Here is a 13,251-nt window from a genome sequence, read left to right as displayed (position 1 = left end):
CTGGGTCTCGTCGTTCACTCGTTCAGAACCTGTTTTACGCGCTATAGCGATACATCCCTTGGCCATGAGCGCAAAGCCCTCAAGTGGCCCCGACGCCTGGGAGGAGGACTGGGAGAGTCAGGCTGATGTATGTGCACCACTACCCCTGAATGCCGCTGTGCGACTACCTCAATTCTCTGGCTAATCGCTCCCCTAGACTTTCGCTGCAGAATCCGCCCCGCCTCCACAGGAGAAGAAAGTCTCCTCGAAAGTCACCAAGGCCCAGCGCCGAGCCCAACAGGCTGAATTCAACCGCCAGCTATGGGCCGAGGCGTACGTATATCACTTTCATGACTATGCGGACGTTGCCTGACCGTTTTCCCGCTACAGAGAATCACCTCAGACGTTTCACTATCTAGAGGCGCGGTCGAATGTCCCGCTCAAGCAGGAATTCAAACCCACCGTCACTGTTCTCAGTCGCAACCCACAAATAGCTACGCGTCAATCATCTTCTGTAGACGCTGCCAGCGCCGGTATGAGAAGACTGGGGTTGAACGAGGATGACGACTCTGATGAGGATAGACCGCCTCAGCCCACACCTGAGGAGCGACAGGCTATTGCGCTGCGCAATCTGGAAGAGAAGCAACGCAAATATGAAGAAGTCCGGGAGAGGCTGTTCGGTAGCCCGTCTGCCCCTACTTCTGGCGCGTCGTCGCCACGCAGTGCTACCCCGCCTAAACAACACGAGGGCCGAGGCAAAGGGAGAAGCCGTGGGAATGGGCGAGACAACAACCGTGACAAGCGGGACTCGTCTGCTGCATCCGGAAAGTCTAAGCAACTCTACGATCCGGGGTCTCCTAAACCGAACTCGAGCTTTGGGCCGCGGAGGGAGAAGCAGGGCAATGTCCGAAAGGAGGATGATTCTCAATCTCCGAGGCAGCCGATCCGCAGTCCTCGTGGCCCTGATAGCAGCGGAAGGGGCGGGTTTAGAATGGGCCACAGGGGTGCCCGTGGAGGCTAGACTACGAAAACGAAACAGCTATCCCTTCACCAAGGATTGGCGCATCGCGCCTGTCTGTGTTGGTGGGACGCGACTCCGGGTCGCTGCTCAGAATAGTATTAAGATGCTAGATGGTATAGCAGTGACCTGCAACAAGCTAGGGAAGGCCCCTTCCGGAGTTGATCGCATTGGCAACCTGGGACGTGTTTGGACGGTTTTCTAAAGACGTCAGCTTGTGATCGCGTTGTATCAGCAATCCACTTACGAGCGTATCGCTCATAACTATCCAGATAGAGCTCATCGGTGCTCGTGGTTGCCTGGATATGCTCATTGTTCTCAATAGCGTCGACCCAGGCTCCCCAGCGACTGCCAGGTTCCGGGTCTGGCCACCCACGATAAGGCTTCAAGGCACGGCGCAAGCGGATAACCCAAGGGGCGACCTGGACATCAACGAACGAGATCTGAGCGCCCAGAAAGAACGGGCCCTGCGCATCTGCGGCGCCGACTAACGTGTTGAATGCATCTCGGAGCTCCTGTGCATTGGCTATTTGCTTTTGTGTGTCTTGCTCTTGAAGAACACGGTAGAAGTTTGGGACGATGTGGCGGTTGATCTGTGATTGTCAGAAGTGAAAGGGATGATAAGCACGGGTGCATACAAAATCTGTCCATAGTCGGCAATGCGCCCTCAGCTTGGCGTCTCCGGGTGGGAGCAACGGTATCCCAACATTCAGGTCCTCCAACTAAAGCCGTATTAGGATCATATTGGTTCAGTGGCGCAGGGTTAGAGTCTTACGTATTCCAGCAACACGGAGCTCTCGTATGAGCCCCAATCCCCGTGCCGCAAGGCTGGAACAAGTCCCCTGGGGTTCACGTCCAGCAATGACTGGGGCTTCTTATAGGGGTCAACTTCAATATACTGGTAGGGGATTCCCTTGATCTCAAGGGCAACCCATACGCGCTGTACGAAAGGGCTAGCAGTGGTCAGCGCTGGCGATGTATATATGCATATAAACTAGAGTGAACGTACCAAAAGCAACTTCCATACAATTTCAGTTCATTGTCTTGTGAGCGGTGCGCGACCGTCTGGGCAGCCAGGCCGGTGGCTTTGGTATGGTACTGTTTCTGAATTTGATTTTGGGTAGCCATTACTCTAGTCTGTGCGCGGTGGTAATTAGAAGGGAGATCAATCAATCGAGTCCTAATCGCAGAGGGAGCACGCTTGGATAGATTGCCAAACAGCAATGGTTTCAACACAAGAATGAATCTTCGGAGCATAATGGATGGAAAGAGAAGTTGCAGTTCACGAGCGGGGAAGGTAGTCGGCGATAGGCACTTCTCCGCCGAATGACGTAACACGCTTGTGCCAGGATCAATCAACAAGAATATAGAAACGAACTTACATTTAGTGACCTCTTCTCCTTCTTCACCTCCTGCAATAAGAACCGCTGCACACTATTCTTCTTCACGCGGTCACTATCCTCCAGCGTATGACGATGACCCCCACTCACACCATCGTTCTTCCCGTTCGCACCATTCCCATTTACTCGCTGGATAGTAAAATATCTCTGGCCGTTGACCCCTGGATGACCCTCTGGTAGAGGTGGGTTCAGGCTCGGCGTTAATAACCCAAACTGCTGGCCTTGAGCCTGTTCTTCCTCTCTGACAGCAGACTCCTGGAGTACTGGGCCGGGGACCCCAAGTCCATCAAGGACACCTAGATCTGACCCCATAACATCGTGGCCCGGGAAGTACTCTGTGATCTTGATCTTTACATCACAGAGATCCCGCTGGCGGGCAGTACGCTTACGTTTCTTTTTGTTGGGATCATTGGATTTCGGTGTCCCTGGAGGTCGACCTTTCAGGCGACAGTCCCAGTAGTGGGAAATCAGCGGTTTACGTTTGTAATGTTGAGTTGACCGGTGGGAATAGACGTTGTCGATGTGTGGGAAGTATGTAAGGAATCTGGGACTTGTCAATAAGGGCGTTGTATCTGCAGGAAATGGTGGAGAAACGCACTGCTCCTCACTTAGAGTGATCAACTCATCGACATTAAAGAGCCGTTCTCGCCATGCATCAAGGTTCGGAGGATCAAGAATGGTGCGGATGTCGACATGTTGGTCGGGTCGTTTTACGAGAGATTGAAGATAGGGTTGTTGATGATGGTATTGATGATGAGACTGATGAGCTTGTCGAGTGTAGTCGAGCTCTTCAACGGCACATTGTAGACCGTGGAGCGAGTCATCGTCAATGCTAACTTGGCCTTGTCGATGGGTTGGAACTAGGTGCGGGTCCTGGTGGGCAGCTAGGGTCGACGCATCTTCAGCGACAGAAGTAAGTGAGGGATGAAGGAGAGTCGAAGCTGTAGAGTGTAATGTTGTATCAGCTTCGGATGGGAGGGATGGATGGTCCATCGTGGTGGACACACTGTTTGATATCAAATGCTAGTTAAATGCTGGTGGTGACGCTGCTTTAACAGTGTGGAGGACAAAAAAGGCGGGGGTTGAGGCGGCAATAAAGTTGAGTTCGTTGAGTTGGTTTCCGATTTAGGATTAGCGTTGATCGGCGTTTGTTGATCAACGGTGGGCTCTGGTCCAGCCATAAGTGGGCCTTATATCTAGTGTTTTCCTTCATTCCAGATCTACTACGGTTGTCATCTTTTTGACTGGGAAGGAATAAATGTGATATTCTTCATGTTGTGCTAAGCCAAAGCAAAGTCAAGCAACATTCCTTATCTACTCTGTACTCACTACTCAGATACCCTATCAACATTACCCCCACGCAGGCATCCCACACGTTGATGTGCGGAGTCCATCGTTCTGCCGGCAGAACTCAATGTCTACGAGATCCCAAATGAGTAGACGAGACAAAGCTAAGTCATATACTACAATGCTCTACATGACCACCCTTCTAGAAGAGGCAGTGATTCGACAAAGTTCTATACTACCTTAAATATAAGAGACGAGCCCTTTCCAGGTTGGTGCTCGGCGTAGGACCTAGTAAACCTCAAAATAGCAACATTCATTCTGATAGTATTAGTACATGTATATTAGTATGTGACTTATCCGCACGGAGCCTGCCTGCGTGTCTGCCATGTTCACTGTGTATATCTGCGTACCAAAGTCGACCTGCAATCGCAATAAGTGTACTCGAAGTTTCGCTGGCGAGAGTTTGCGGTCACCAAGGCGGTAGAGGGCCTGGGAGAGAGAACGTATTGACTCCGCCTTCTGTACACACTCGCATCGCTGGCAGTTGGTTCCCCCCACCCACTACCCCCAGATGTCTGGATGATCAGAGTGTCACCTTTGCGTGCGTTGGTTGTACTTCTCGGGCCAAGGTCGACAACCCGGTTTGGTTCCAAGTCGGAAGTGGCCTTCCTGATCAACAGATTGACGCCAGCCTCGCCGTGACAGCCCCCGTGGAAACCATCCGAGCTTGGGGGTTGACACTCTGACATGACCGTCAGGCTGACGGGCCTTAAGAACTCGATCACTCTGTTGCACCCATCGCCACCATAAAACTGACCCCGTCCACCACTGCCATGCCGGACACTGAACTCCCAGACTAGGCAAGGGTACTGTCTTTCCAATAGCTCGGCATCAATGATTCGTGTCTTCGTTGTGCCTACTTCCATAGCGCTTTGCCCGTGCCAGTCAGGACCAGCGCAGGCCCCCCCAACAATTGTTTCTTGATGCATGAAGCCTGGTATGTACGTCCCATCGGGAGCAATGCAGCCCCTAACGCTGAACATCAGGTTATGAAGACGTCCACTGGAATAGAGGTCAAAGCACTGCGACATCAACTCGAGAACGTGATGCGAGGCGACCCGTCTTTGCCTCATGGCGTCACCAGACTGAGGCATTGGCGTTGTTCCAGCTTGTGATGGAAGAATGATGTTAATTGGGTTGAGTAAACCCTGGCTGAACCGGAGATCTCCCTGGATCCAATGATGCAACAAGTACATTATGGCAGCTTGAGCCACGTGTGCAGGAAAATTAGTCCTGGCTTCACGGTATAATTAGCCGAAAGTATCGTAGCACATAAGTGGGAAGCTTGGAGCATACCAGTGCCAGTGAAATCAAAGTCGGCTTCTCCCTTGTCATAATCAACCGTGATTTTCAGACACATGGGACTACCATCACTCATCAAATCGGTCGCGACTAACGGCCTACCGCCACGTTTGTCGTGAACAATTCTTAACAGCTGACGAACCGCGGTCTCGGGCCTTCTTTCCAAAGCCTTGACATACGCCTACCCATTGATTAGTCGGATTCAGCCAACCGCTGATAAGGGATCTTTGCCGCTCACCGATACTACATTAATTTCTTGACCCTTCAAGAGCTTCGTTAAAGCTTCCCGTCCTTGCTGGTTCGCGTCAACCAAGACACGAAGGTTGTCAAGATTGTCGGCCTTATAGCTCGAATCACTGCAGTCGCAATGTTGATTGCGCTCTGACAGGACATACTTCTCGATACTCTCTTCGTTGATGGCGCCGTCCTGCACTAATTCAGCTGGTATAATCTCTCCGTGCTCTTGCCAGGGCTCCTTCGATATCAACTCTGATGAACTGGTATATATACCACTGGACGCGCAGTAGAATGCGATGACGCCGCCATGGAATACAGGGGTGACCACAGTAATATCGAGAGGAGGAGTGCTCCCGCACAATCCTGGATCTTGGTTAGGCCATGTCACACAAGTTGTCGGAAACCCTTCGAATCCGACTTACTGGGTTGCCTGAACACAAGAATATCTCCGTCTTGTAGCTTGTGCTTCCAATTTCCGCGGTTGGACTGCACGGCACATTTCAAGGTGCTGATGTGCGATGGACCGAAGGGGGCTAAGTAGTATGATGAGGTCAGCGATTGTACCTATAGGTCGTCTTCAACAAGGCCTTCCTACCGCAGGCGATCAATCTGCTATTTGCAGAGAAGATGCCGCACGATAACTTCAAGTGTTTCTTCATCTCATCGCTCATGTCTGTCCTCCGCAGCATTCGTCTCATCTTCTTCATCATGGATGAAAATCGATAATCGAATATTGCAAATTGGAGAGGGTCAATCGCTATCTTTTGAGCGGCTAGACGTGCCGTTGGCGAATCTATGTCGATCACCACATGGCTCCTCAGAATTGTTGCTTGCGCTTTCGGGGTCACGAGAATGGTTTGGGTGTTGTCGACGATCAAGGCTGGTCCTTCGATTCGGTCGGCTGTTCTTAAGCTTTCAAGGCGATATACTGGAGTGCGCTGCCAACCGCGCTCCCCGAAATAGACATCTTTACTCATCACCCTCGCCTCGCATGATGGAGCTCGGATCTCCCCTAGGCGTGCAAGTTGCTGGGCTGGAGATAGATCACTGGGAGGTTTCTTGACCCCGACTGCACGCAATCGAACGGTGCAGGCAACTACCGGCCGTGCTGCTATGAAGCCATACTTCTTCTTGTGTACGTCTGCAAACTTCGTTGTGAGCTCCAACTCATTTTCCGGCTTCGAGATCGCGATGATGGTATCGGAACCTTCATAGTGCATAAGAATCTCGACCTTGAACTCGATGTCGTCTGCATCCCCAATCCCCCGTTCGCGAAGCTCGGATTCCGCCTTAACTCGTAATGAGCCCTCGATATCCCGGATTCGAGAAATGGTATCTCTGCGAAAGACGCATTCTAGCGGCTCTTCCAGTTCCGAGACCAGATTTCCGAAGGCCATGCCGTACGCGGATAGCATAGAGCTGCGATGATGCAGGATGACCCGGTTGATGCCCAAAGAGGATGCAATGAAGCAAGCATGCTGGCCTGCAGCACCACCAAATGCAACGAGGTCATGGCTACTAGCCTCGTAACCTCGTGTTTCTGTCTGCCTGCGAATAGCGCGACACATATTCTCTTCTGCAATCTGCAAGAACTTGAGTGCCACTTGCTCTGGGGTCAACTTAGTTGCCTCTGGATTAGCACTATTGTTAATATTTGAACATAGGCCGTTGAACATCCTTCTGGTCACTGAAATATCAAGCCTATTGTCCCCATTTGGTCCACAGACCTTGGGGAAACACTCTGGTACCAAGCGGCCCAAGAGCAGGTTCGCATCTGAGACTGTTAGGGGTCCCCCTTTCCGATAACAAGCTGGCCCAGGTTGTGCACCGGCACTGTCTGGCCCTACTTCCGCTGACCCGTTTGACCAGTATAATTGAGAGTTCCCGCCAGTCGCAATAGTGTTGATGTTTAGCTGAGGCAACTCGATGGTATTACCGGCCAGCGTTGTCGTTACACGTTCGTATTCACCCGCAAACCGCGATATTTCTAGTGCATGGTCAGCAAGGAGTGGCCATCAGGGTTGTTCAGTCAAACCGCTTACTTGTTGATGTACCGCCCATATCAAAGCCAATGAGCGGCTTGCCGGATGATCGATCATAACAGGTCGAAGCATATCCTAGCAGGCCACCCACCGAACCGGACAGAATACCCTTGCTCCCCACAATATCGTGTATATGAGCCATTGTTCCATCATTCTGCATAAATTCGCACGGGGGAAGAGTGGAATCCCTTTGCTGACCAACAAACAAGTCTCTAAAATGCTCGACATGTTTTCGTATGATCGGTGTTATGTATGCGTGCAAGGTAGCCGATTCGGCGCGTGAGACCAATCCAATCTACCACTGTCAGCCTTACCATCACAGAAGTATGGCTCAACCTCTGAACACAATAGGGAATTCGACATACCTTTGGATTCAGAAGGGAACTGACTGTCACATTGAGACCAGCCTTCCTGGCCAGATCTGCCAGTCTAAACTCATGGTTTGGATAGACAGAACTGTGCATGAGGCAGATGCTTACACTTCGGATGCCACGGTCATGCATTTCGACAAACTGCTCTTCAACGATACCCCAATACGGTTCTCTCACGATCCGTATAACTTGCTGCGAGATGCCTGTGTCAAATTTTGTACCCGGTTCAACATTGGCCACTTTGCCTCCCGGATAGTCTGGAGGGGGTTCCAAGATTACTCGCTCGTCTACCTCAAGAACCTTCTCGTACAACGCCATTGGCTTCGGAACGGTGAAGCCGAAGAGGTCAAGCGGTGCTTGGTCACCAAGCAAGAGAATATCACGGAATCCCTTTGTGATCACCAAAGCAGACCGTTCGCCCTTTCCTTCTGACAGAGCATTTGCCGCCACCGTCGTACCCATGCGGATACTCTTCACTTCACTCAAGTCAAGTGGCCGTCCGCGTGGTATCTGGCTCCCGCTAGCAATCTCGAGTACACGACGAATACCCTCTGTTGGTGCGTCATGGTACTTTTGCGGGTCGGCGGAAGGCAACTTCAAAGTGATATCTTCAGATTTACCAGGAACCGATGCGTAGATATCAGTGAAGGTGCTACCGCTGTCAATGGAGATGCTGGTTCCCGAAGCAGCCATATTGATATGTCTGATTCTGTCTGAATGTGCTCAACTCAACTCCCCTCCAGGCTTCGAGGCCTGGGGGACCTGCTACTTTAACCATCACTACTACAGTATACTACATCGCTGTCTCGAAGGCCCTGTTCTCATGCATCCCTGCGCCTACGAACAAGCATTACCTGGTGTAGGGCTACGTCTATCACGCCAAGACCTGGATGCTGCGGCATACAGGTAACCGATAATTTGTGTGCCTGAGAGCCTGACAGGGGTGTTGCGGCTTGCAAACAACCGACATTTCAGTGTCTGAACGTTGCTGCGCGGCTTACATGCATCCGATGAGAGCTTTTCGCGTCGATGAAAAATAGCCGGGCGCCCCCCTGCTCTTTTGCGGTAAGCATCGGCTCAGGACATACTTCCGCGACACAATCTAAACGCTACGCACTTTAATCACCTGTCTTTCGCGCTTGATTAGCCTGGCATAAGGCTGCTACGAGAACGCCATTATTGGCCAATACACTATGGCGCAGCCAACAGCGATCGTGTCAGGACAAGCAGGATTGGATACCATGCATGTTGCTATCGTCGGAGCAGGTATAGGAGGACTGGCTCTAGCCATTGGACTCACTAATCGGGGCGTCTCTTACACGTTGTATGAGTCGGCCGCGCAATTTAGTACAGTGGGTGCAGGGATCGGCCTGGGGCCAAATGCGCTTCATGCGATGGAATTGATAGACACAAGATTTCGACAATTGTACAATCAAATATCTTCCGGAAATCTGACGCCGAACAAGGAGCATATAGCGATGGAGGTGCTCTATGCCGAAGAAGGATTCGGCGCCAAACGGGGCTGGCAGCCGACTCCGTTTGGTGCGGAGTTCTACACCCGAACCAGCGCACATCGCCGTGATCTCCTAGAAATAATGACCAGCTTAATTCCGCAAGAGCGTGTACAGTTCAACAAAAGGGTCAAGCATATCAATCAAACGGGAGAGAACAGCAAAATTATTATCACTTTTGAAGACGACAGTATTGCGGAGGCAGATGCGGTCATTGGATGTGACGGCGTGAAGGGTCCGACGAGGCAAGCCGTCCTAGGGAAACTATACCCAGAAAAGGTGCAACCAGTCTTTAGTGGCAAGTATGTCTACAGATCGATCGTTCCAATGGCAGATGCCCAGCGGCTTCTCGGGGAGCATGCTGGAGACGCGAAAGCGTTTGTCAGCCATAAAAAAAATATCATGACATTTCCAATTTCACGCGGCACCGAGCTCAATGTGGTAGCCATCAAGATGATGGATGGACCTTGGACACATCCGCAATGGACCAAGGATGTCACTAAGGAGGAGATGGTGGCCGATTTTGCGGAGGTTGATCAGCACCTTCTCAAACTATTAGACGTGCGTGTTAGCCCTTATTATTCTCTTTGCCTAGAATAGCTAATGAGCCTTACCAGTGGGCCAAACCGTTACAATGGTCTCTATGGCACCATCCTAATACTCCCACCTATTACAATGGACGGATTTGTCTCCTGGGGGATTCGGCCCACGGCACTACGCCTCATCAAGCCGCCGGCGCTGGACAATGTCTCGAGGATTCACTTATCATGTCTCACGTTCTGGGTCTTGCCAAGAACCGCTCCGAAATTACACACGCATTCCAAGTCTATGACAGTATTCGACGGCCACGGGCGCAAGCAGTTGTAACCACGAGTCAAGAGGCGGGGACGCTCTATACTTTCACGCATCCGCAGCTGGGCACGGACTTGGCCGAGATCGTCGCAAATCTTAATCAGCGCTTTTTGTGGATCTGGGATCACGATTTGAAAGCCGATATTGAGCTTGCCCATCGGTGGTTTATAGCCCTGGTACAGATGTCTCAGCCACGATTATGATCGATTATAACGCTGAAATCTCCACTTCTAACATTGATTGTACCATTCTTAGTGTCGAAGCTATTGAAAAGACATGTGATCGTTCAGAAAAACAAAAACAGGGAAAACAAATAAAAATCACAAAACAGGAAAAACAGAAATCTAAAAACAAGAAGAAAATTATTCCTGCCTGACGCCTAGGCATTTCGGTCATCAAATTCCCTCAACAGTCTGACGTCCAAAAGCATGGCTAGTCGGGATCGTGTGGCCGCTGGTTGATAGCTCGGGAGCAAGCTAGCTTTGTTTTGGGTATATGCGTCTAGCGACTTCGATGAAGGCCAAATGTTACGTATCATTCACTTGCAAGCGCTTCTTCTGCTTCCACGACAATCTACCTTACGCACACCCCCCATCTCTAGGGCCCTTCCAGAGGAGTATCATCTAGTACACCACTGAATAGGGCCCCGCGCCACCCCAATCATCCCATATTACAGTCCAATTGACCGTTGAATGCCTCTGTCCCCAGTAACATGGATCCAATTGAATCCCAGGAGAAGATAGCACTGTCATCGCCCAAGAGTGGCATCGACATCATCTGGTCCATGTGGCCGCCATTAGCATACACCATAGTCGGATCCATCTGAGCCACGCTTTGCTCCGTGAGGGGTTCCATGCCCGCTCCATAATTTTGGAAGGGCATATTGATTAAACCCATTTGAGAGACGGCGAGCTCTGTGCTAGGGCCTAGTGCCACTTCCATACCAGAATATGGCGCGGTGATCTCTCTCATCGACGAACCAAGAGGGACCAGAGCATTTTCCGAGACCGGTTCGTTGTTGACCGGATCATCGCGGACTGGTGGCGGTTGAACAGGGGCCGACCTTTCATTAAGAAGCACGTCAACGTCCCGGATCGCGCCGGTCCAGCGAAGCATGGTAGCAGGCATCATTGGGTTGGACGAATGGCGCATGAGCATACTCGCACAGTCGTGGAGCAACGAAATGTCCTTATCAGTGACAGTCTTGTCGCTGTCGGGCCGCGCTCGGTCGCACAGAATACTCAAAGTCAAGACCAAGGTCGAGGAGTACACGTAATAGACGTCCCACCAGGTCACTGAGTTGAATTTACCGAGTTCGTCCAGCTGCAGCAGTAGCTCGCAGGCCTTTCTACCAGACTCGCAACAAACCTTGGCATTCGCTTTGACCTCTTCATCGTTGGAGTTAGCTTCTCCTGAGTTCTGCGATACAGAGGCAAGGAGTTGCAGCAAGGCACAGCGAGTGAGCAAAGACACAGTATAATGATACTGGATGTGCAACAAGAGAACAGGTCTCTTGAAGCCATCTGGCAAGGTCCTCAATACGCCGAGTGTTAGGTGCTGGGGTAGGGAATAAAGCCACCGGCTCAAATCCCGGAGCAACCCAGCCGTCGGAGAGAGGAGACCTGTGCGACCATTCTCGCTCGTGGCAGTTGGCAAGGCACGACATACTAAGCCTAAGATAGTAACAAGCCGTGCAGACCAGAGCGTGTAGGTCGGGGGCCAGTTGGAGGATCCCATACCAAGGACTCTCTCATGGGGCGAGGTAGTAGAACACATGGTGCTATCAATGGCACTGGGCCGGTCATGGGAAGAGACCTGGATCTGCTCGAAAGAATACAATGTCCACCATAGTGACTTCCTGAGCTCCTTAGCCAGTCTAGGTCCCTCACAAATGATCTCGTCCCGATGGAGTCCAATGGCGATTGCAATGCGGGCCGCTGCCCCGGTCAAGGTCCAGCAGGCATCACGATGATTCGTGTTATGAAGATGCAAAGCGGCCAGCATCAAAGCTTGGACGGAAAGGATATTGTTGGTGAAAATAATTGTGGGTAGAAGGGATTCCACGTGGGTCCACCATTTCGTCTGCTGGGTCTCCGTTGTCCCCAGCGGACCAATTCGCCGACCCAGAAGCAATACGCACAACAGTTCACACACCCACGCTCGATCAACGGATTGCGGGGAAAGTCGCCACACATCGTATATTTCCAAGAAAGAGGCTTCGTGGAGGACTGGGAAGTCGATGTTGACGTTATCGAAGTAAGCTCGAATGAGCCCATTAATGACGGAGCGATCAAGCAAAGGGGAAGGATAATGGACGGCATTAGCGCTGACCTCGACTTGTTGTGGTTCTGCTACTGCTCGAATATCGGTTTCCGTAAGGATCTCTCTAGCATATCTCAAGGTGTCCTCGGAAGGGTTGCGGCCAAAGAGGTACATCTGGAACTTTCCTCCCTGGGCCTGGCGATGAAGCCCCAGGAGGGCACGGAGCTTCATCTGGAAGAAATAAGAGCTCGCAGGCCCGATGTACTGCTCCTGGCCCTCCATGTCACGAACCAGCTCTTCGTTCTTGTCATGGTTTGCTTCTTCACTTGCTTGGATCATCTCGAGCAGGGGTGGATACGAGTTATCCACCTCTTCCGGGAGCTTAATGCCTAAGGACTCTCCAAGTTCTCGCATGCTCTCAATAGAATTGAGGTCTGCACTAGGATAGAGCCCCTTCACCAGCGCCTCAAGCAGTGCAATCTTGTAACGCACGAGCTCTGCGCTGCCATAGAGCCGTTGCTTTCGGGGCCTGGTGACCTTGCAGCCATAGTTCATGCGTATGCAATGCTCACAGCGCTCTTCACCCGGAATCCGATTGCATTTCTGCTTTCTTGTTTTGCAACGGTCACAGCTGTGCTCCGTGCGTTTCCGTTGCTCGGGTGGAACTCGTCGATCTGACTTTTTGCTTGTTGTGGCCATCTTGGGTTGTGGATGGATCAACCGGGAGATCCTCCGGGAGGGCTGAATGGAGGAGAAGGAGGAATTGCGGTCTGCATGTAGCCGGTGTGTCCCGGAGGGGTTGATTATGTATTTTTGGGGGTGGGTGACTATTTTCGAGCTTGACAGGGGTATAGCACGCTATAACAGACGGCGTGAGCTACAAATTGCTGGCGATATGCAGCCACGACTTTTAGCGTGAACGACCGGTCC

The 13,251-nt window shown here is 51.5% G+C and overlaps 5 protein-coding genes across 5 annotated transcripts; 2 read left to right on the top strand and 3 right to left on the bottom strand.

Moving 5' to 3' along the window:
• Positions 1 to 64: 64 nt before the first annotated feature.
• Positions 65 to 1,000, top strand: BO87DRAFT_382475 (uncharacterized protein; the record flags this gene model as incomplete). The annotated part of the gene is made up of 3 exons (XM_025624607.1): positions 65 to 127; positions 197 to 312; positions 370 to 1,000. 3 exons carry the CDS (start codon positions 65 to 67, stop codon positions 998 to 1,000), a joined length of 810 nt encoding a protein of 269 aa, XP_025484922.1.
• A 136-nt stretch (positions 1,001 to 1,136) lies between these two features.
• Positions 1,137 to 3,434, bottom strand: BO87DRAFT_349578 (glutathione S-transferase family protein; the record flags this gene model as incomplete). Its single annotated transcript, XM_025621034.1, has 7 exons — positions 2,996 to 3,434; positions 2,380 to 2,941; positions 2,007 to 2,311; positions 1,773 to 1,950; positions 1,636 to 1,719; positions 1,245 to 1,590; positions 1,137 to 1,198 (listed from the first exon to the last, which is right to left on the bottom strand). The coding sequence occupies exons 1-7, from the start codon at positions 3,388 to 3,390 to the stop codon at positions 1,137 to 1,139; spliced, it is 1,932 nt and encodes a 643-aa protein (XP_025484921.1). The 5' UTR covers positions 3,391 to 3,434.
• Positions 3,435 to 4,073: 639 nt separating this feature from the next.
• Positions 4,074 to 8,389, bottom strand: BO87DRAFT_297155 (5-oxoprolinase; the record flags this gene model as incomplete). The annotated part of the gene is made up of 7 exons (XM_025619014.1): positions 4,074 to 4,981; positions 5,041 to 5,227; positions 5,285 to 5,646; positions 5,706 to 5,816; positions 5,879 to 7,270; positions 7,326 to 7,620; positions 7,691 to 8,389. The coding sequence occupies 7 exons, from the start codon at positions 8,387 to 8,389 to the stop codon at positions 4,074 to 4,076; spliced, it is 3,954 nt and encodes a 1,317-aa protein (XP_025484920.1).
• Positions 8,390 to 8,639: 250 nt separating this feature from the next.
• On the top strand, positions 8,640 to 10,491 carry BO87DRAFT_82871 (FAD/NAD(P)-binding domain-containing protein). The gene is made up of 2 exons (XM_025629605.1): positions 8,640 to 9,768; positions 9,825 to 10,491. Exons 1-2 carry the CDS (start codon positions 8,890 to 8,892, stop codon positions 10,260 to 10,262), a joined length of 1,317 nt encoding a protein of 438 aa, XP_025484919.1. The 5' UTR covers positions 8,640 to 8,889; the 3' UTR covers positions 10,263 to 10,491.
• On the bottom strand, positions 10,271 to 13,080 carry BO87DRAFT_372587 (uncharacterized protein). The gene has a single exon (XM_025622326.1). It carries the CDS (start codon positions 13,018 to 13,020, stop codon positions 10,720 to 10,722), a length of 2,301 nt encoding a protein of 766 aa, XP_025484918.1. The 5' UTR covers positions 13,021 to 13,080; the 3' UTR covers positions 10,271 to 10,719.
• Between the last annotated feature and the right edge of the window lie 171 nt (positions 13,081 to 13,251).

Source organism: Aspergillus neoniger, assembly GCF_003184625.1.
Source record: "Aspergillus neoniger CBS 115656 unplaced genomic scaffold BO87scaffold_2, whole genome shotgun sequence".
Classification (NCBI taxonomy): domain Eukaryota; kingdom Fungi; phylum Ascomycota; class Eurotiomycetes; order Eurotiales; family Aspergillaceae; genus Aspergillus; species Aspergillus neoniger.
Note: the sequence above shows the minus strand (reverse complement) of the source record. Positions and strands in the feature narration are given on the sequence as shown.

Excerpts from the sequence above, each read along its gene's own strand:
- BO87DRAFT_372587 (XM_025622326.1), bottom strand. The coding sequence starts at position 13,020 with ATGGCCACAACAAGCAAAAAGTCAGATCGACGAGTTCCACCCGAGCAA.
- BO87DRAFT_82871 (XM_025629605.1), top strand. The coding sequence starts at position 8,890 with ATGGCGCAGCCAACAGCGATCGTGTCAGGACAAGCAGGATTGGATACC. Across the intron at positions 9,769-9,824 it reads ACCTTCTCAAACTATTAGAC|TGGGCCAAACCGTTACAATG; the intron begins GTGCGTGTTAGC and ends GAGCCTTACCAG.